Source organism: Chelmon rostratus, chromosome 12, assembly GCF_017976325.1.
Source record: "Chelmon rostratus isolate fCheRos1 chromosome 12, fCheRos1.pri, whole genome shotgun sequence".
Lineage (NCBI taxonomy): Eukaryota > Metazoa > Chordata > Actinopteri > Chaetodontiformes > Chaetodontidae > Chelmon > Chelmon rostratus.
This window is the reverse complement of record NC_055669.1, coordinates 197,236-220,342: the sequence shown is the minus strand read 5'-3', so window position 1 is coordinate 220,342 and position 23,107 is coordinate 197,236. Positions and strand designations below refer to the sequence as shown.

At 41.8% G+C, this 23,107-nt stretch overlaps 2 protein-coding genes across 4 annotated transcripts in view; one reads left to right on the top strand and one right to left on the bottom strand.

Annotated features, from left to right (window-relative positions):
- tgs1 (trimethylguanosine synthase 1) overlaps window positions 1–8,845 on the top strand; it is a 32,660-nt gene extending 23,815 nt beyond the window's left edge. Inside the window, exons 13-16 of one of the 2 annotated variants that reach the window (XR_006007266.1) lie at window positions 2,513–2,729; window positions 3,387–3,465; window positions 4,242–6,477; window positions 8,412–8,534. Coding sequence is in view for 1 of the 2 variants with exons in the window: in XM_041949980.1 (XP_041805914.1) it covers window positions 2,513–2,729; window positions 3,387–3,465; window positions 8,412–8,525 (410 nt within the window). In the remaining variant the exon portion in view is untranslated. Of the gene's footprint in view, window positions 1–2,512; window positions 2,730–3,386; window positions 3,466–4,241; window positions 6,478–8,411 lie in introns of both variants that reach the window. The other variant, XM_041949980.1, reaches the window with a different exon arrangement.
- Window positions 8,846–10,592: 1,747 nt separating this feature from the next.
- Window positions 10,593–23,107, bottom strand: part of cntnap2b (contactin associated protein 2b) — a 39,344-nt gene continuing 26,829 nt past the window's right edge. The window contains exons 10-20 of one of the 2 annotated variants that reach the window (XM_041948389.1): window positions 21,886–22,042; window positions 21,167–21,294; window positions 20,873–21,043; window positions 18,242–18,460; window positions 16,677–16,913; window positions 16,124–16,354; window positions 15,863–15,996; window positions 14,983–15,076; window positions 13,494–13,724; window positions 13,306–13,380; window positions 10,593–12,531 (exon numbers count right to left, since the gene is read on the bottom strand). In XM_041948389.1, coding sequence (XP_041804323.1) covers window positions 12,332–12,531; window positions 13,306–13,380; window positions 13,494–13,724; window positions 14,983–15,076; window positions 15,863–15,996; window positions 16,124–16,354; window positions 16,677–16,913; window positions 18,242–18,460; window positions 20,873–21,043; window positions 21,167–21,294; window positions 21,886–22,042 — 1,877 coding nt within the window. In that variant the 3' untranslated portion in view covers window positions 10,593–12,331. The remainder of the gene's footprint in view (window positions 12,532–13,305; window positions 13,381–13,493; window positions 13,725–14,982; window positions 15,077–15,862; window positions 15,997–16,123; window positions 16,355–16,676; window positions 16,914–18,241; window positions 18,461–20,872; window positions 21,044–21,166; window positions 21,295–21,885; window positions 22,043–23,107) is intronic. The other variant, XM_041948390.1, reaches the window with a different exon arrangement.

Sequence of the window (23,107 nt, the reverse complement as noted above, 5' to 3'; positions counted from 1 at the left end):
TCTTTATTAATACAGCCACAGATCTTTATTACAGACTGTTTTCTGCAAGTGGCAAGATCGGATTTGTTTGTACAGCACAAAATTATCTGCATGGATTGCTGCGGTAATGAAATAGGTGTCAGTAGCTTTGTAAGCTGGCAACATAGCTTTCCAACGTAGAAGTTATCATCTCAACCTCCAAACAATCGCACTGTCAAGTCGCGGTGCAAAGGACTCTTCTTCTTCTTATTATTTTTCATCCTCCTCCAAGTTTTCGTCCCTTAACTCGCCCCGCAGCTTTGAGAAAACCCTCGCAAATTATATATCAAAACGTGCGTATTGTTCGGGATCGGTGTGCTATTACTTTTCTCAAATTTCCCATAAGAAATGAATGGGACGGGCGAAAAAAACAAGATTGAAATTGGAGTTTTTCAAACATCTGTAGCTCAGGCATACATTCACCGAGAGACTTCATTTCAACTTTAAAATGTAGACCCAAGTCTGGTCTATTGGTGTGTTCATCCACATTTTGATTGGTCCTATAGTTTTTGATCAGTCACTGTTCAATGACAGTGATCGTTTGGAGGGAAAGTTTGAGATTATAATGGGTGTGTATTGCGCGGAATGTTCGCGCTAGAGTGCGTGCTAGAGTGGCACAGAGTCTAAAAACGATCCTAAAATCTTCTCTTTTTCTCGTCGCTACGGCCACAAATTACACTCTACACGCATAATTTTGGGATCAGTTTGTAGACAAACTTGTCCTCTTTCATGCGATGTCCTCGAAAAAGCTGAGAGACTTACTGAATTTAAATAGTGAGGCTTTTTGTGCAGCCAGCTCCCTCCTGCTCTCCCATTAAGTCCCATGTTAAAATTCAGAGCTGTTTTGTGAGCAAAGCAGAAATGCCTCCTGTCTTTAGATCGCCATAAAACGAAAAGTTGTTGTGTCAGGAATAAAACGAGGAGCTGGTCGGACTCAGGAAGTTCTCGGGAGTCTGATGATCTATAGTACACTCTGATACGAGGTACGGTTCTCTCACCAGAGGATTTAGTTCAGGAGGTTCGCCGAACCCAAATCTCACTGCATACAATACAAACTCCTGTTCTCTGAGTCGCAGAGTCTTTTTAAGTCGACCATTTTGTCATTTTTCTAAAGAATATCTGGACATAAAACACACGTACATCTGGCCCAGACTTGTCCGCATCTCACAGTGTAATCGTTTTTTTGATAGCAGCTACGGTTTTGACACAATCGCAAGTTGTTCGGAAGAAACCGACAGCGAAAAAGCCGCTTTGCAAGGGAAGAGTTTAACAGGTGCAACTGTCATTTACACACACACCGGTCAATAACCCACGCACACACATCTGCAGGACAACAAGCCTGAGAGTGATTATCTTAACGAGCTCAGTCAAAACAAGGGCATTGTTTGAAAACAATCTCTGTCCAACAAACAGTTAAACTCAGCTTCAGAAAGCACTTTGCCAAAGAGTTTCAGACAGTAGTCACACAAATGCACACACAAAAAGGGCTAACCAACAGCTAAAAAGTGATTAAAAACAGCACATCAAAACTGAACAGGAACAGGTAAACAGTGGGAGAGGTGCAGAGGTAATTATCAGCAGGTGGGGCAGAAGTCACACACGCACACACGCACACACACACACACATTCAGACACACATATACCAGACACATCTCCATGTAGGAGCTGGTTGGGCTGCTTGTGTAGTTCAAGCAGACACACACACACAAACAGACGAAGACACACACATACGCAGTCACACACAATGACAGATACATAAACACACACACACAGACAAATGCATAATGAAAACCCCATCCCCCCGCCCCCTTGTTAACGCCGTTAGCTCTATTAGCTCTGCTAGCACAGTTAGCTCTGTTAGCATTAGCGCCGTTAGCTCTATTCGCACCGTTAGCTGTTCGCTCCGTTAGTGTTAGCTCTGTTAGCTCCGTTAGCATTAGCTCCATTCATGTTTATTGATTCAGTTCATTAATTCATGTTAACAGAGACATGAAGCAGAGGAGAGAAGCAGACACAGACAGCTGAGGTGATCAACAGAGACAGACAAGGAGAAAGCCACAGAAACACAGCTGAGAGCAATTCATTAATCAGGGACTGACTACCTCTGATATCTGCTGTTTTCTCACATTGCAGCCTTTTTCAATTGTCCGCTGCTTCGCCATAGTTTCTCCTAGAGACTTCATTCAAACTTTAAAACGTAGATCATTTTGTCGGCTCGAACACACCCCGTGTCCCTTTCAAAATTTCCCAGGGGGAATTTTCTAGTTTAGGTTTATAATTCAAACACCTCTGGAGAAACAGATAACGAATTGTGTTCCATTTGCCTCTGAACTGCCTCCGGGTTTTAATGTTGTGCCTCTGGGTTTTAATGTTTCTGTTTGTGATTAACTGTCCAGTTAGTCCTAATGCAAGATTATACATGTTTCAGTCCCTGTATATACTACAGGAAGGTAAAAGACTGTATACCCTGTCTCTGTCTTTTGATTCTTCTCAGTCCTGGCCATTGATATCGACCCAGTGCGGCTAGACTTGGCATGGCATAATGCTAAGGTTTATGGTGTCGCTGATCTAATTGACTTCCTGCAAGGGGACTTCCTTCAGCTGGCACCGCATCTTCGTGGCGACGTGGTTTTCCTGTCACCACCTTGGGGCGGGCCTGACTACCTGACTGCCGAAGTCTTTGACATTAAGACCATGATGGAGCCTGATGGATATCCTTTGATGTTTTGAAATATATGTAGGGTTCTAATTGGAGTGTGAATCATGTTCTTTCATTTGCAGAACAAAACATTTATTTGTGATACCCACAAAAGTTCTTAATGCGTGTACATACCTTTATTAGTTTTCTAAATTAGAATTCTAACTTTTGCCTTTTCATTCATTAATAGGCGCAACAGAGAGAGGGGGTGGGTGAGAGACAGAGAGAGAGATTAATGAGTATGTGGTATGCATCTTAAAGGAATAGGTTGATGTTTTGGAACACTAATTGGTCCATCACACTATTTGTTGTTCATCTGTAAAGTCTGACACAGCCATCCGTAAAACTGGCAATGTCATAATGATTAAACAATTGGGATATAACATGTTAATCTGTGAGTTTTAGGAATGCTGGTTGGTAGTTCTGTTACCTTTGGACAGACCCAGACTAGCTTTTTCCAGTCTTCATGCTGAGCTAAACTCAGGCTGACTGTAGCTTCATATTTACCACACAAACATGAGAGTGGTATCAATCATCCCATCACTTTCTTGCATCTTCCCTGGACAAAAAATTCTACTGCATGAAATACCACAATGTTACATGTTACATGTTACATGACCTTTTTGTCTGTTTCTATTTAATATTGATTTTAATCCTTAACAGTTGACACATTTGAGATTTTCCAACTGGCCAAACTGATATCAGACAACATAGTGTACTTTCTGCCTCGCAATGCTGACATGGATCAGGTCTGTATGTTCAGTGTCTTTGTGTGTCAGTGTATGAGTTGTCAGGACAGGACAGGACAGGACATTAATTAACTAATGTCCTGTCCTGTCCACAAGACCACTAACATCATTTAGCAAGGAAAGTTCACAGGACACACAATTTTGCAAGATTGCACAAAACAGTTTGGACAAGAATGGGTTACATTTACCTGATGGAAACTGGAGCTTGGTGTGCACTCATCTGTGCAGTGGGGAGGCATCTCTTTTCTCACAGTGTAATACATTATTTCACCAATTTACTGTGAGAATTGATATGTACATCTAATTTCCTAACGCTATTACCTAAGGTCGGATTTTCACCAAAATTAAGATGAAGCACAGACTCAATTGGCCTATTTGGTTTCATTTGGAGAATGTACCGTTACATACATTAATCCATTAATGTAGTGGATAATACTGTGTAATAGTGGGCATACCAAATTCATTAGCTCCTAACATATACCAATATAGCAGCACTTAGATTTTCAGAAAATTTGGGACGGAGAATCATGAGTAGATCAAGGATTGGTGTCCCAGTTGTGGGCCTACTGTCATTATGATGGCACCACACGAGTGACAGCTTGTTACAACGGCTCTGACCGCTTTTCTTCGTTTTAGTGTTTTCATGGATTTTTCTCATGTTTTTTTTTTTTGTCGCTAATCTCAGTCGATCGTGCATACTTACGGATGTACAACTGGTGAAACCAGTGATTTTGCTTTTTACTCTTTTTCTGGATTTTTTAAAACAACTTCGGCAGATCCATTCCGAGCCACGGCTCCTACACTCTGGAACAGCTGTTAGCGCTGTGCAACATGAGCATACTCCCAGTGGAAAGATTGAAGATTCCCACGGAGATAAGGTGACAGAGAAGGGGATGCAGAGCTGAAAGAGGAAGGTAGGAGGCATAGCGATGCTTGTGAGCAACAGATGGTGTAACCGGGACACATCAGTGTTAGAGCAGCACTGCACAAGAAACACTGAGCCACTAGACCTTAGTATACAGCCATATTACCTCCCGAGGTAGTTTTCGCATGTCAGTTAACCCCTCGCACCCCAGGCCCTCCTCCTCATCTCTGGAGACTTCAATCACGCTTCCCTGCCCTCGACTCTCCCCACCTTCACCCTGTATGTTAAATGCCACACCAGAGACAATAAAAAACTAGACTTACTGTATGCAAGCACTTAACCCTACTAGGCCGATCTGATCAAAACCTGGTTCATCTGCTCCCTGCCTACATACCCTGGTGAGTAAACAACTGACAACCGTTGTGAGATGATGGTCAGAGGAATCCACCATGGCACTGAGGGACTGCTTTGACACCTCCAACTGGGAAGTGCTACGCAGTCCCCACAGGGAAGGACATCAATAGTCTGACAACCTGCATCATGGACTACATCAGTTTTTGTGTGGACAACACTGTGCCCACCAAGAAGGTGCAGTGTTTCCCAAACAACAAACCCTGAGTGTCCCCTGAAGTGAAAACCCTATTGAGTGAGAAGAAAGGGGTTTTTAAGTCTGGGGACAAAACTGAGTTGAAGCGGTGCAGAGGGAGCTGAAAAGGGAGATTAGGAGAGGCAATGAGAGCTAAAGGAGGAAGCTGGAGAAGCACCTGCAGGGGAACAATGCCAGAGAGGTTTAGAGGGGCCTGAAAACCATGTCAGGCCACAGCAGTGACAGTGGCAGGGGCCCTCAATCTCGAGATCGGAAATGGGCAAAGGAGCTGAACCTGTTTTTTTAACAGGTTCGATTCTACCCCTGTTCCCTCCCCCAACCACCAGAGCCCAGACCAGATGGCGTTACTTCTCTGCACTCCCTCTCTCCACCCCGGTGCATCCCTGACACCAGCAGCTCCGTCCTCACACCACTTCACCCCCTGAACCTCAATCTGGAAAGAGTTCCAGCCCTCTGGAAAACTTCCTGTGTGGTTCCAGTGCCAAAGACTGTGCATCCCACGGAGACCACCCACTTCAGGCCTGTAGCCTTAACTTCCCACCAGATGAAGATGCTTATACTTATACTTAACCACCTCTGGCACCAGGTGAGCAGTGAGCTGGACCCCCTACAGTTTATCGACCAGGCATTGGTGTGGAAGATGCAGTCATCTACCTGCTCCATCAGTCTCTTTTCCACCTGGAGAGCACTGGGAGCAGAGTGAGGATCGTGGTTTTTTGACTTCTCCAGTGCTTTCATCACGATCCAGCCACCACTGCTGAGAGGGAAGCTGGAAGGAGCCGGAGTAGGCTGCCACCTAGCAGCATGGACCACCGACTACCTCACCAACAGGCTGCAGTATGTGAGGCTTCGTGACTGTGTGTTGGATGTGGCAGTTTGCAGCACCGGGGCTCCACAGGGTGCTGTGCTCTCTCTTTTTCTCTTTACCCTCTACACATCGGCCTTCAGACACAACACCAGACAACTGCCACCTCCAGAAGTTCTCTGATGATACAGCCATCGTTGGATGTATATCACGGGGGAATGTTTTGAAATACAGGGACATCATCGCTAACTTTGTCGACTAAACCTCTTGCACATCAACGCCAGCAAGACTAAGGAGATGGTGATAGACTTCCGCAGGAAAGCTCCACAGTCTACACCAGTGAGCATCCAGGGCTTGGACATTGAGATTGTGGAGGAGTACAAATACCTGGGTGTCCACCTCAACAATAAACTGGACTGGTCCACCAACACAGATGCCCTGTACAGGATGGGCTAAAGTTGTCTCCATCTGCTGAGAAGATTGAGGTCCTTTGCCATATGTAGGACACTGTTGAAAACGTTTTATGACTCTGTGGTTGCATCTGCAATCGTTTGCGCAGTGGTCTGCTGGGAATTGGCTCTATCCTGGACTGCCCTCTGGACATCATTGAGGATGTAGCCGAGGGGCGGCTGTTAGTCAAGCTGACGTCTAACATTGACAACCACTCCCATCCCCTGTATGACACAGTGGGGACCCTCAGCAGCTCCTTCAGCAACAGACCGCTGCATCCACCCTGTAAGAAGGAACGCTACCGCAGGTTCTTTGTACCAACAGCTGTCAGAATGTTCAACCCCAGTGTTGCTTAATGTAGCACTGGGTCCATATTCAGACTGTTTTTGCAGTGCAAATGCTGTACTTTTTATTATCCACACCCACATTGTGCCATTTTAATTCATGTGCAATTTCTGTTACAACTGCAAATATTCTACACAATTTTCGGCAGTATATTTTTATCATCATTTTTATATTTTACCATTGTCCCAAATCATGAAAACCTCATGAAAACCACTCACAATTTCAGCCTCATCATGAACTCCACACATTCACAACCTCTTGACTTATTTCCGGCAGATGTCTTGAGAGATTAAAGTAATGAAAGAGTTTTTGACTCTAGGCCTAGCTATTGAGATAATGGCAAAAACATAAACTTGATTATTACAATGTCACCTTGAGGCCACTGAGTGTCATTGTATGTGCCTCAGTAGTGGATGGAATATGCAACGTACCTACCAATATTTGGTGTCTCTGGGGCTATACACAGAGAAGTAATAATAGAGATTGGGAGAAAAAAAAACACATGATGTGGTTCGTCAACTTTTTAAAAACATGAACAAAAGGTAAAACCTTTTAGAAAATCAACAAATAAACTGTTAGGGATAATATTCTGGAAAAAAAAAAAAAAAAAAAACATCAAGGAAGTTTTTCCTCACCACTGTCGTCAAGTGCTTGCTCATGAGGGAATTGTTGGGTCTCTGTAGATAAAGAGTTTGGTCTCTACCTGGTCTATATGGGAGGTGTCCTGAGACAATGTCCGTTGTGATTTGGCGCTATATAAATAAAACTCAATTGAATTGAGTCAACCTGCTTTTCGCTTGTGTATTATAATAATATCACTTTTACACTTTTGGTGAGATTTGTTTAAAAATCAGATGAAATAGAAATTGCTTACAGTATTAATTACAGTAAGACACTGAATGTCACTGCTGACTCATCCTTTGACATTGCTGAATAACATTTGAAACGTGATATCTAGTGTTCAAAGACTGATGATTTTGGTAGCATTTCAATGAAGACTTGCAGAGATAAAGATTAACTGATTTTGCATATTTTTAAAAATAACAATGATTTAATAATATTAGATTATAATAATTATGCTTAATTAAAAAGTTTTATCACAAGTCAGTGGATGTGCTGAAAAAAATCAGCTCTGTCGAATGTACAGGATTTCTTTTTAATTAATTAATTTAATTAATTTGATTTTTTGCATTTGTCGTGCCCCCAAGTGGATTATTTGAAAACTGTGTAGCGAAGCTCGGACCTGGCATCCAACCAAGTGCAAACACGAGTTTGGTTACGATTGCTTACAGCAATTTTGATTTATGAGTGTTTATGTAAAATTTAATCTTAAGAGAGAGCTCAAACATTTCAAGACAGATTGCCGTATTTAAATGTGCTTGATAAGTTCTGACAAGGCGTTGAAAGTGGGATTTGAGGAATTGAGAAAAAGTGGCAAAATTTGATATTTTTAGAGCAGAGCTCATGAATTGAAAGATTGAAATTCTGAAGTTTTTGAGATAATTGTGAAAATATAAAATTGATTGGTCAGTGCCACCAACCCACCTGCCCATTTTGGTGACCATTGGTTACTGTTACAGTTACAGAGAGTGAGAGTGTTACAGTTTTTGCTACAGGAACAAGAACAATAATCAGAACAAAACCACAGGGTTCCAGCAGCAATCATCACTGAATAAAAACAATAGGGTTAAAGCACAAGCCCTTGGCTACCATAGCAGTTTATTCAGTTGTCATCAAAACATTATTGTATCTACAGCCACAACACAACAATGTGTTTTTTCTTTCTATTCTGTTCTGGTTTTACTTTATTAACAGTTTGAGGGACTGGAGCACCTGCCTGAAAATATATTATAACCTTGTCCATCTCTTCACAGATAGCCTCTCTGGCTGGTCCAGGAGGGAAAGTGGAGGTGGAGCAGAACTTCCTCAACAACAAGCTAAAGACTGTGACTGCTTACTTTGGCCGCTTGATAAAGTCAGATGGCTAATAACCCTGGAAAATGTTATGAATAAGGATTTCTTCATCCAGTCACTGAGAATAGAAGAAAAATGTGTTTCTACTCAATTTCTCTTTTTCTACTCGGGCCTATTGGACTACATTGACATGTATAACATTTGTCATTACGACTGTGTCACACGTAAAAAAGAAATAGTTACAGTTTCTGACCACCCTCCATGTTTGAGTTAATCCAGGCGTTCCATTACATAGGTCAGTAGAAAAATAACTGACTTAGGAGAGTTTTACAACATCAATTTATATTTTATCCTTTCTGTATTGTACATTAGAGTCAATAAATCTTTTTCAGAATGTTGTTTGTTGTCATCATTATGTAGATTAAATTATGCAGCAAAATGTGAAAAATCTTTGATGTTTGATTTTTTATACAACAGACTGCATTTCATTACAGTACAGTGACAGGTCAAAGAGGTCTGACCCACCCCCTCCAAAGACAATGTATTGAGCCTCAGGGGGTTTTGTGGTCTTCAGTATCCCTTTGCTTGCCAGTCATCTGATAAATGGTGTATGTCATGTGAGATTCTTGGTCAGGAAATATCATGTAACCAAGTTATGCTAATGATGTATGGTTAATTAGCTGTTTGCACTCAACCAGTTGCAATTTCCTCATGTATATGAAACATAAAAAAATTACACCCATACACTACACCCACTTATTTACACACAAAAACATGAAGGAAAATTCTATGGATTTATAGTATTTACCTTATGCCTTGCCTGCTAACTCAAATCATACTGTACGTATTAAACTTTATGTGTTAAACTTTGATAGCATGTAACTTGCTTGTCTTGTTTTGTTACAAGGTATTGGATTGCCTGTGAATATTCTCATTCATCCAGGCCATTGTAAGCTTTAGGGCATTAAATCGTTTGCAACTGGACCTCGTCAGTTTGTCTTGGAAGACGTTTCGCCTCTCATCCGAGCAGACTTAATCAGGTCATGCGCACCAGACTAGATAGGACAGCTCTAGTCCAATGAAATGGTGTGAGAACGATTGAATGCCCTAAATCTCCCAAGGTATTGGATTAGTTCCCCGTGAGGCATGTAATTATATAAATACCATATATCATGTAAAAAGTATTTATTTCAACAATCAGGATATTAACCAGAACAAACATCATTCTGAAATAATTGGTAAAATATTAGTATTATTGAGCCCACACTAATCGGCCTTGCACCTGGTTATATTGCTGACCTTATAACCCCATACATATGCCCCCAGCCGCCACCATTCATGCCCCCTCAAATCTTCAATCAAATGCTTTCTTCCTGATCATTGCGACCTCAACATTCAGCCACAAATGTGATAGTGCCTTTGCTCTAAAGCCTGCTAGGCTCTGGAATGAGCAACCTGTGGAGTTTAGGGCAGCTCCTTTAATATTTATAAAAAACTCACTTGTGCACAAATATACTTTGAAGTGTTCCTATAATTTAAAAAAATGGTGTAAAATAAAGTTTATTATATCATATGCAGGCAAATAGCTGTGTGTTGCTCACCAGCTGCAAGTTGACAAAGTCACCTAAGTGTCACATTTGTCTTATTTATTTGTCTGTAGGTGAGTGCAATAGCAACATTATCAAACAGAAAATTGTGAAACTTGACCAATTCTAATCAGTAATACTCAATGTTTATAAATCGAGTAGGGGTAGATTTAGCTTCTTCCATGAAATCTGGTAGGTGACATCAACCAGTGCATATGTCTGTTTACTGTTTGTTTTCTGGGTTGGATTGGACAGTCTTACAAGATCTTGAGTTTTACGAATGTGCTCATGTTTTCAGATGCTTCATGTAGCTAACATCTCCATTTTTAGACAGCTGTTTTGTGAGGTATACAGTGTCATTTTGCTGTTTAAATCTAGGGGCAACCATTAGGTTAGTTCTCCCAGATGCCAATGACCGGGTCCTACTTGATCAATAATCTAATACTAGCCAGAGTAAAATGTCTACTCATATTCTCCTGGTCTTTCCGAGTGGAAGCTTCAAAATTTTCAAGACAATGACATACACTCAAAGAATGAGAAATTGTGTATGAAAAGAACAGGCAAAGTTTTATACATATAACATGAAGAAAAAGCAATCTGATGCTACAGTGGCTTATCAAACATAAATTTGTGTGTCATTCAGTGTCAGACAGCATGCCATTACACTGCAGTGCAGTCAAAGGAATACAAATGCAATACAATCAAATGTCAGGATGTAGTTCTGTATGTCGTTAACAAACATTCTTTTGTAGAAACATCAGTATACTCTCTAAAAATCAAAGACATAGCTCAGGTTTTACAGGACAGATTTGAGAAGAGTCCTGATCTAAGAGTCCTTTCAGTCCATCTAAAGAGTTAGTGTTACCATCCTCCATCAAGAAGAAGCTAGTCTCAGTCCTTGGCCACAGCCATATCTGCCATACTATCATTAGTCCAAATTCACTAAGCCTGACCAAAGCAATATCATTAACACTAGTGAATGTCTAATTCAAAAATAAATTAAATAATTAAATTAGCAACTGGCAAAAAACATTTCTCACAAACTGGGGAAGTTGTCTTTCCATTAAACGAAAGCTTGGTAGGAATCACAAACAAGCATTTTGGCGAGTTATTTGTTTTGCTTGTTACTTGCCATCTGGCACAGAATTGGAGGATCAGTTCCATCTCTCATTCAACACATAGACAGGTCCAATACGTTTAGCACGTTCTTGAACCAACATTGCACAAAAAACAAACAAACAAAAAACTCATTCCACCAGGGCAATAGTTATCGAGATGTTTCTTTTTTTCCTGTGGATGTTTAAACTTGTCTCAACCACCAGTCTTACCTAGTCTTTGGTCAACAGGACCAACAAAGCTGGGCTCTTTGAAAAGAGCTTGCTAGCTAACAACCTACAGCTTTTGAGTTGTGGAAGGTGTATTGGTTCACTTGTGATGGAGTTAGGCTAGCAGTTTCGCCCCGCTTCCAATCTAAACACATCATTATTGCATTATTGTGTTCTGGCATTGCTAACAAAAGGCAACCCCTGCCTCAGAAATCTGAAAAAAACAAACAGACAAACTACTGAGTTGAGCTCTTGTGGACTGACAGGACTCAGTTCATTCTTCCAAACTCATTTGGAAGCAAAAACAGTTAAACAATGCAATCATTAAGAGCTTCAACAATCAATACTCAAAAGTCATTAAGAGACACTCACTTATGGAGATGCAAAAATAAATAGAATAAATAAAAAAATAAAATAAATAAAAAGTGTAACATTTCCTTTTCCCCCGGTTCTAAGTCCAAATGATGTGGACAAAGTCATGGCTACATCTCCTTCACAGACAACCAAGCAACTCAGCTCACACGCACAGTCACAACTACTCCGCAAATTTTCACTTGCTGAGTAATTTTAGTCTTAAGGCTGAAATTAAACTTTACTGAAAGAAATGTAAAATAAGGCAAAACATGAGCTTTTATGAAAAAGAAAAAAAAAGGCATACACGAGCATTGCTACAGACATTGAGGATTATTGGGATTAATGGATAAGTGATCATTACCATTAATGCCATGATGGAAATTGCAAAAAAAGTTAAAATAAATCACCCCACATCTCCATACAGGCTTTGCCAGGCATTACTCTGCCCTTTGCTTTAATACCCATGCTGTAATGCCATGTTGTCCATTGTCCATAAAGTTTTTGAATAAACCACTCACTACATCTTCAAGGTTCCACAAGTGGTGACCTCACTACTACTCCCTATGCTTAGAAAACTACATACATCCTAACGTCAAGTGTTCATGCTGGAGGGGTTCAGATGAACCACTCCTTCTTGCTTTCATCGATGGTTTCGGTGAACGCTGGGTCATTGACGATGATGGCTGCGTCTGCACAGTCTGCTGACTCTGCTCCCTTGGCTTCATTGGTGTGGTAGGAGCCTTTATGACGGAACATATGGCGCATCACAAACACCATGATGCAGAGGACAGTGAAGATCACCATGGAGATGATGCCTGGGCAGAGACAGAGATATGACTTGACTATGACTGACTTTTAGTCCCTGATATACAATAAGTCAGCCCAACAATCTGACTTGATGTTTTTGTGAGATCCTCCCTGCCTGCTAAGCACCTACATCTTTCATACTCCTCACCTCCAGCTTGTAACATTATCATACAAGTGTAGTCTCCAGATCAAGCAAATATAACCCTGATTATATCACCATGACATCGTCAAGGATGACAGCACAATGACAATGACCCACATAAGTCATTATAAAAGACTTCATCAAATTTTTACTTGGTGAGTAGTGCTCCTTATGATTAGTAAACTGACTTTAATGTGTCAAATTAGTGAAGTGGCCCTTGGACATTTTCAGAATAAGAGGCATTGTTAAAACTGTTCTGATCAACCAAAACAACTTTTTTCTTTTCTCCGTTAAAACTCTTTACACATGATGAGCATTGTGAGCAGTGCACTCAATGAAAGGTAGAGTACAGAGCAAAGTGCAGAGGTCCTTAAGTGTCCCAAATTTTCAACCCCATCTGAAATGGTTCTATGAAGAAGCTTCCACTAACTGATCTTAAGAGACCAAAGATAATAATACACAATCTAAAATGGAGTGGACCCACACAGATGTAAGCAATGAGAGAGCACCAACACTGGCAGCAGCACAATGTGAATGTGCAATACAAGCAGCAATACCACGTGATCAGAACTGATCTGAGTCCACTTGAATCCAGCAACAGCACTAACACTTGGTATTTTGAAGGTTAAATGAGATTTACCTCCCATTATGGCAGAGTTGCGATTCACTCCATCATCACTGGCCTTGTCCTCATTGAAGGGGAAAACCACTCCAGCTGAGGACAAAGCAAATACTTGTTATTTATCTGAATTCTGAAAAACTGTTGTTTGACTTTGGCATGTTCTAATGTTCCTTCAGATTGTATTATTTATCTGTCGGTGTCTCTACCAGCTTCTAGGTGCCAGGGGTCACTAGCAGAGGCCATTGGGGAGATGGTCAGCGGTGAGGCTCCACAGTTGGATGGCACCAGAATCCCATGAGTGCTGACAGGTGCTGCCAGGCTTGAGCGCAGTGCAGCTTTCAGCGGTGCCACACTATTCAACTGAACTCTTGAAAGACAGCCCACAAAACCTGGCGTATTGTAGCGCTCGATTAGGATGGGGTCAATCTGTCCTGTTTCTACAAGAAAGAAACAACCAAGGTATTATCTGCTCTAACAGATCATAGGCATATAACAAATCAAATCCCTTAACAGATGGGACATTACATGCCAAATATTTGCTTATAGGTCCCCACAAAAAATGTCAGATGTCTGAATATGACAGAAACTACCAAGCAAGAAAACTGAGGTGAGCTGTGGTGCTCAAAGTAACCAGTGCTTCAATCTCAATTGAAGCACTGGTTCCTCAATACTTTGAATCACCTTACTGTTGTCCTACCTCTTGCATATTTGATGTGCATCCCAGGGATGGGCAGATCAATACCTCAGTAAGGAGCTATTAGTAATTACTACTTCTTCGTATTGGGATTAATGCATAGTAGAAAATATACAAGTTTTTCTAGGGGTGGGGTGTAGGTATGGGCCTGGTGGTTTAAGACACTGACCACAGTTGTGTCCCCTCAATTCATGTCAACTCTCTACTATTTACTGTTTAAAAATATCTCTCTCTCTCTCTCTTTTTTTTTTTGGAGGCTTGGAATTCAGTCTCTCAGATGATGATGATGCTGTCTTCATCGCATAGCCAATGCTGTATGACTATAAAATTAGGATCCAATTGAAAGAGATTAATATTCCAAAGGGAAATGGGTAATAAAATGTTGCCGTGCTCCTCATAAATAAAAACAGAAAACAATCATTTGCACAAGAACTGTTTGCCATCAACAGTTTTACAAAGTGTTTCAGAGCCTATGTAATAACACCGTTTATACAATCATGTGTTTCATTAAGTGGTAAACCTTGCCCCATCCTTGCTTGTAAATCATTGAGCCTTTAGAGGTTCCATACCCAATCATGATACAGTCACCTGTTACCAATTAACCTGTTTACTTGTGGAATGTTCCAAACTGGAGTTTTTTTTGAGCATTCCACAACTTTTCTCAGTCTTTTGTTGCCCCCTTCCCAAGCTGTTAGAAATGTGTTGCTGTAAATATATGCTTAAAATAAGCATATATTTACAAAAAATATGTTAAAAAGCATTAGAAAATTGTCACATTCTGTTTTATTCATGTTGTTCACAGCATCCCAATGTTTTTATGCGCAGACCATGGAGTAAACTAAAAATCAGTAAATAACTGGGACTGTAATTAATAGCGGAGTAGGAAGAGAAAAACACACACATACTACACTGTCTGTAAAGTTTTCAAAACACCCAGCAATCAATCAATCAATCATGTCTGAGTAGGACTCACACACACCTCTACTTATCTAAACACTTACCGAAGACCTTTCCCAGAAATAGACTTTTGACCAAGTTGAATTGGGTGTCAGAGGCCTCAGGTAGGGTGTATGTAGACACAGGGTAGTGGTCCAGCTGGATGATAAGGACAGCAGAAAAGAACAATGAGAACTTCAATGTATAACTTTAATCTGCTGTGTTACCATTACCACCAAGAACCGTCTATCTTCTAGTATGGGTTATAAAAGACTTATTCACCCTTCTTCTCTCTAGCAGTATTGACCCATGTACATATTATTTTTATTTGTCCAAGTTTGGAGATATCTGGCTCTGATTTCTTTGAACACCACAATATGAGGTTAAAAGAATTTCGTTTTCACTGCTCAAAACATGAAAATACTACATTTAAACAATTCAACAACAATGTATCTTCACAGAATCAGTGTCCCTGTTGTTCAATCCACATAATGTGTGCTTAACAGTTTTCATTGGAACTATTTCTTTGAAAACTATTTGCAGTTTTCAAATTCCAGTGAAGTCTTTAAACTAATTTTGCCCTTCTAGCTATACCCTCCACCTCGTATAAAAACCCCATATGCAAAAGAAATGAGTTTGCAAAACTTATAGAAATATGCTTATTTGCTTTTTTTTAAAAGAGTTTATGTGCAGTTAGTCAGTAAACAACATACATCATGTTAATTAAAATAATAATAATAATAATGAGGTGTTTGAGAAGTCTGTTTCCTCCTGCTTGAAGTCTCAATTCTAAACTAACCCAGTCCTGTTGCAGATCTGTATTTGTCCTTTTCCAAAATGTTGAAATTTTGATGCAATCAGACAAAAAAAAAATCTACTTATTTGCAGCATAGAATATTTGGTATAGCATTGTCAGGTACTACTGTTGTGACAAGAAGCACTAACCTGAAGTTGTATCTCTCTTAGGTTCCTAGTTATGTTGACAGAGTGTGGCTGTCCGTTGGCCATGTTACGATGGTCAACATCAATCGTGTAAGGTTCTGTTAGTCCCCCAAGGCTATAGCGGATCTGGAGAGTGCCTGGACACATACATATAGAGACATGAAGTATGTTTTGACACAGGATAATAATGTAACAGCAGTTAAAAAAAATCTATATTTTTATATACGTTAAAAAAAAGACCAGGTACAATGTTGATGAGCCCACCGTTGTGCCTAAGCACCACAGCCACGTAGTCCGGAGTCCTGGAGCTGATATAGACCAGAATACTCGGAGCGCTGGAGGTGCTGAAGCTAAACACCAGCTCTTCCTGAGTCAGGTTGGCCTCACTAGGTATAGAACTTGACAGGCTCTTTACCCCCTGCAACCCAAAAGTTTCCACATCTGGCAGGAAGTCATACCGCACAAGGGTTCCTGTCTCAAAGTAGCCACCTACATCTAACACACACACACACACACATACAGAAACAGCAGCAGAAGAAAGAAGGGTAATGAAAACACCATAAACGCATTCATTGCTCTTTGTTACTGTAAGTAATCTAATGAAAGATAAAATGATTTAATCTAATCTCTATCCATCCATCCATTAGCTATACCACTTTATCCCTTGGAAAAGGCAAGAGCCAATCCCAGCTGACAGTGGGTCAGAGGTAGGGAACACCTTGGGCAGCTTGCCAGTCAATCATAAGGCTGAAACATAGAGACAGACAACCATTCATGCTCACAGTCACATCTCTTGGTAATTGAAATCACTAGTTACCATCTGTGCAGAAGGGTCCATCGTAAGCAGTCAGGGAGCAGTCACAGGAGTACCCATTGTACTGCTCCACACACTTCCCTCCATTCCTGCAGTGCATCCCGTAGCTGCCGCAGTAGCCCTGGCAGCCTGGATTCACCCCTGGAGTCATCTTCGCCCTTTCCTCCAGGTCAAAGGTCACACCATTGATCTTCAGAGCCCGCATGCAGCCTAGGAAACCCCTCTGACCACTTGAGGCACCTGGCAAATAAAACATAGCATAACATTAACTCAGGCAGTGCAAAAATTTGAACCAGCATAGGACCATCAAGACCCATACCACATATAAAACAAGAAGCATACCTGTCAAAATTAAGATTTGAAAATACAGGAAATTTTCCGGCACCCTGCCCTGGACTGTCCCGCCACCCTTAATACTTTATACATACCCCTTACATTTACACAAGGGGACACAATAAAAAAAGAGATGGTGATTACGAAAATGTATGGGAGAGATAGTGCAGTCATTGGCAGAACATGTCTCTGTGCTTCTTGGGCACACTTGTGCTTGGCAGATTTGTCATGCTGACTCATGCTGTTGTTTCCTCCATGTGATACACTAAAATCCATGTGGCATATTTTACAGAAAGCATGACCTTGACCAATGTTGCTCTTCATTAAGTATGGCAGTAATTCCATCCCTCTCGTGTTAACCCTTCTTGTTTTTGTTGTTCTTCTTGCTTTATTGTGCTATTTGCGTGAATGATTGCTCATCAACAGATGTTATGGCTAATGTTCTACATATTGCCACCTGCTGCACAGGAGGGGAATGCAGCAAAAACATTGTGGGGCGACTGTGGCTCAGGTAGAGCGGTCATCCACTTATCAGAAGGTCGGTGGTTTGATCTCTGGCCTCAGCAGCCTACATGTGGAAGTATCCTTGGGCAAGATACTGAATCTGAAATTGCTCCTGATGCCGTACATCAGTGTGTGAATGTCTTAATGTTCATAATGAGCAGGTGGCCTAGCTACCATTGAGTGAATGCAGGCTTGTGTTGTAAAGGCAGTTTGAGTTGTCGTCATACATGTAAATGGTCCATTGACCATTTACATGGAATAGGCAGTCATGCCTCCTGTGAACATTACAGCCAACCCTTTTCTAAAAAAAACAAACAAAAAATTTAAGTACAGTAGATTTACAGGAGAGAAAGGTAAAACACGGGAGAATTCCTAGAAAAACGGGAGGGTTGACAGGTATGCCAAGAAGCATCACATGATTATGTTGAATTGATCAGGTATTTACTTAATGAGCAGATAGTCATCAGTCACTAGTCAAGGCATAAACTTTAGAACTTGTTGTCTTTAAAAGCCTGGACATGTATTTTATCTTGACACCAAATGTTACAGAGAAATTGTACTTATAAAAACATACATTGTAATTATTAACAGATGACAAAATATGTAGTCGGTCTTTGCATCACAGAGAGTCAGCACATCCCCCTCACCAGAGAAAGACTAGAGTGGTGAATGATATCACATGTGACAGCTGTAGAGAATACATCAGATGTATGTGAGCACATGTGTCTTACCAACATATAGCTGACTGTAGAACGCCAGTTTTGTGTGTCCCTGTGGGGGAGTGGGCCTGACATCCCTGTACTGTCCATTAAGCTGCAGCACCGCCTCCTTGATGTTCTTCTCAGCCTCCACGCGATGCCACTGGTCATTATTTAGAGGCACTGGTGAGTGTACACTGAGCTCCACTCTCTCATTGCCCACATCAAAAGAGAAGACAACCACAGAGCCTTCTGGAAGCACCAGAATAAAAATTAAATATTAGCAACATTTTAAGACTTTTACTTAAGACAAGCTCCATCCTTGGTTTCTCATTTGTTTGGAATTACTGCAACCAAAATTTGTTAAAAACATGAAACTCCTGCTTGAGAATCTCAGGAAAGCCAAATCACAAATATCTTGTGAATTACTTCTGAAAACTCTCTCTTACCGGTGGGCATTATTTCTACTTTTTTAACTATGTGTGTATTACTGTGTTTTGTTGTTTTAACCTTTAATCTTATCTCATTATATATATAGACACACACATGCATACACGTTTATGTATTTATGAACTGTTTTGTTTCTGTTTTTCTTTATTTACTGTAAGGCACTTTTTAGAAAAAAGAAATATAGACATAATGAATATGTTAGTAGCAGCAGTAGTTGAAATTGAAAATCCCAAATCAAGGAACATTTTGATTTAGTGCCTGACATATTAAGTGACGCTTCCGCCAGCTCTTCCGGGGGGACCCCGAGGCGTTCCCAGGCCAGCCGAGTGGCATAGTCCTTCCATCGTGTCCTGGGTCTTCCTGGCCTCTACCTTGTGGGGCATGTCCAGAACACCCTCCCAGGAAGACATCCAGGAGGCACTGATATAGATGCCCGAGCCACCTCAGCTGGCTCCTCTCGACGTGGAGGAGCAGTGGCTCTACTCTGAGCTCCGACCGAGTGACAGAGCTCCTCACCCTATCTCTAAGGGAGCGCCCCACCACCCCCGCCACCCCAAGATACTTGAACGCCTCCACTTGAGGCAGGGGCTCTCCTCCAGCCCAGAGGGGGAAACCTTTTTCTGGTCAAGAACCATGGCCTCCGAATTGGAGGTGCTGATTCTCATCCCAGCCGCTTCGCACTTGGCTGCAAACGGCCCTAACACATGCTGAAGGTCCTGGTTCGAAGGAGCCAACAGGACAACATCATCCGCAAAAAGCAGAGATGAGATCCTGTGGTCCCCAAACCAGACTCCCTCCGGCCCTTGGCTGCGCCTAGAAATTCTGTCCATAAATATAATGAACAGAACTGGTGACAAAGGGCAGCCCTTTGCACTGGGAACAGGTCTGACTTACTGCCGGCAATGCGAACCAAGTTCCTGCTCCGGTCATACAGGGACCGAAATGCCCGTAGTAGAGGGCCCCGGACTCCATACTCCCAAAGCACCTCCGACGAATGCCACGAGGGACACAGTCGAATGCCTTCTCCAAGTCCACAAAACACATGTGAACTGGTTGGGCAAACTCCAACAAACCCTCGTCCTGTGCCAGAACGCCAGTTTTGGCACAGGAGCACCCTGCGGAGGGTGTAGAGCTGGTCCAGTGTCCATGACCAGGACAAAAACTGCATTGTTCCTCCTGAATCTGAGGCTATCGGCCAAATTCTCCTCTCCAGTATCCTGGAATAGAATTTACCAGGGAGGCTGAGGAGTGTGATCCCCCTATAGTTGGAGCACACCCTCCGGTCCCCCTTCTTAAATAGAGGGACTGCCACCCTTCTGACAGAGGGTTCCGCCAGACGTTCCCAACAGACCCTCACTACACGTTTGGGCCTGCCAAGTCTGTCCAGCTTTCTCCTGCGCCAGTGGATCCAACTCACCACCAGGTGGTGATCAGTTGACAGCTCAGTCCCTCTCTTCCCCCCAAGGTCCAAGACATAAGGCTGAAGGTCAGCTGACACGACCACGAAGTCGATCATTGACCTCCGGCATAGGGTGTCCTGGTGCCAAATGCACTGATGGACACCCTTATGCTTGAACATGGTGTTCATTATGGACAAACTGTGACTAGCACAGAAATCCAATAACAGAACACCACTCGGGTTCAGATTGGGAAGGCCGTTCCTCCCAAGTAGAATGAAGTAGAATGATGGAGTCACCAGTCGGAGCACTTTCCAGCGCCCCTCCCACGGACTCCAAGAAGGGCGGGTACTCTACACTGCTGCTCTGCCCATAGGCAGAGACAACTGTGAGGCACCTGTTCCCGACCTGAAGGCGTAGGGCAGCGACCCTCTCGTTCCCCGGGGAAAACTCCAACACATGGCGGCTAAGGTGGGGAGCAATAAGCAAGCCCACACCAGCCCACTGCCTCTCACCACGGGCAACTCCAGAGCAGAAGAGAGTCCAGCCTCTCTCAAGGAGTTGGGTTCCAGAACCCAGACTGTGCGTGGAGGTGAGCCTGACTATCTGTAACCGGTACTGCTCGACCTCCCGCACTAGCTCGGGCCCCCCCCCAGCGAGGTGACATTCCATGTCCCAGATTCAGAGTCCAGGGATTGGCCTGTGTGGGCCCCCGCCCACAACTGCCACCCAAATCCCATTGCATGGCCATTAATATCTATTTGCAGTTTAGCAATGATCGGTTCTAATATCTTGTGCAGTATATAAACAGACACACCTCTGAGTTCAATGTGAAGGAAGTCGGTGGTTCCAAGGTTCTCCAGAAAGACTCCATGAGTGGAGGAAGTCTTAAAGTAGAAGGAGATGTCAGTGCTGGTTTCTCCTCTGAAAGAAGGGAAGTTGAGGTAGGAGGCAGGGCTGGTGAAAGATGCTGCGTTCCAGTAGTTCCCTTCAAAAAACAATGTTAGGACATAGATAAAATACAATGTTTCTCTGATGATATGAAATATATCTGGTGAAAGATGCTGGTGTGTGCTGAATGTGTGTGTGTTTGAAAGAGAGACACACTCACAGTCACCCTGGCATTTGAGTGGCCCTATTGTCAGTTTGGCTTCAGATCCAGCTCTGCTTGTATCACCAACCACAACCTGACTAACTGGCAAATGGTCTTTATACACCAACAGGCCTGCATCCTCCTTCCTGCATGCACACACACACACACACACACACACACACACACACACACACACACACACACACACACACACACACACACACACACACGTCAATCAAGTCAGGACAATATCTGAACCAGTTTTAGACAATTAGACTCAATTTCTGAGTAAAAAAATCATATTTTTACAGCCTGGGTCTGATCTGACTTCACCTTACTGATTGCTCAATTTTAGTTCAGTTTCATTTTTATCTGTGTATTTAACATGTTGAAGGCTAATAATTAAGAAACTTTTCACATTTTACTTTTCTGACAAAACTCGAAACATTAATAAGAGGAGCAAGGTAGCAATAACATTCGTATATACAGTACATTCAGACTAATTAAAGACTGTGTGTGCTCCAAATAGTTTACATCTGTCCCCATAAATACAGTGAGTCTAAGTTGAATCAGAAAAAAAAGCTGCAAAATGTGATGGAAGTTAAATTTGGACAGTAATAGTAAAGTAACTGGCTTGTGAAGGTAAGGACTATAGTTCAGTGTGAATATACAAACTCTGTATCTTTAAATAGTTAAAAAAAAAAATCAGCTGAGCTGATGAGCAGTGGTTCACTCACCAGGTGCGCAGATCAGCATCACAGTTGCAGTAGTGTTTGGGGTTAGTACAGTTGTGTTCAATACCACAGGAACACTTCTGAATCCCTGGTCCTGAACCCCCCCAGTAAGAATGCCTCTCATTGGCTCGTCCTACCCACCAGGTAAACGGGGAGCCATCTGGGGGTCAAACCCATAGAGTAGGGTTAGTTTGAACTACTAATTCACTTTCATTAGGTCATTTTTTAAGACAGACTATGATCTTTACTTTGAAAATATCCTGCTCACATTAATGGCTTCGAATCTGTGACCCTGATCTGGCATGAAATCTAGTTTAAAACACAATATGTTCTGAAATCTTCAAAATTTTGTCTTTCACCTTTGAATAACAGTATGCCTGATAGTTCTACCAGGACCTCACACTAGAGGCTTATTGGTCAACCAAAGCCAAGAACACAAATCAACTCTTTGGGAAACAAACAAGGCATATTCCAGAGGCTGAATAATATATCGCCTGAGTGCCAGAGGGAGTTGGAGACTCAATTATCAGAAGTGGAAAAGACTTATTTGGAATACCTTTCTGAGACTAATCTAAAAAACAATGTTGGCTATCAAGGCAGATTTGCTAAACAGAAGTTATATGAATTTGGCAATAAACCAAGTAAATACCTGGCTTGGTTAGTAAATAAGAAATCTGATACCCAATGTATCTCAGCCATTAAGGATGCTGATAGTAAAAGGAAAACAGATGCAGAGAACATAAACAAGGTTTTTTATAACAATATTATAGTCAGTTATATAAAAGTGAACAACCCATGTCTAGTCAGAGCTTCTATGAGCTTTTCCTAATCTGAGTCATCCTAAATGTACAGATCTACAGAGGGAGACACAATAAACCAATAACAGAGCAGGAATTAAGGGAAGCTCTGAATTCCCTATACTCAGGCAAAGCCAGGCTCAGATGGGCTGGGCTGGGAATTTTATAAAGAATGATTTTTTTACAACCCTTGCTTAATATGTTTCATGACTCATTGAGGAATGGGTTCCTTCCCAGATCATTAACAGAGGCCAATATCAGCCTTATCCTTAAAAAGGGGAAGGCTAATGATGATCATACAGGCCTATAAGCATACTAAATACAGATCTTAAATTGCTCTCCAAGACCCTTGCTTTGCGTCTAGAAACAGTCCTGCCTTCCATTATGAACAATGATCAAACAGGATTTATTATTGGCAGAAATTCATG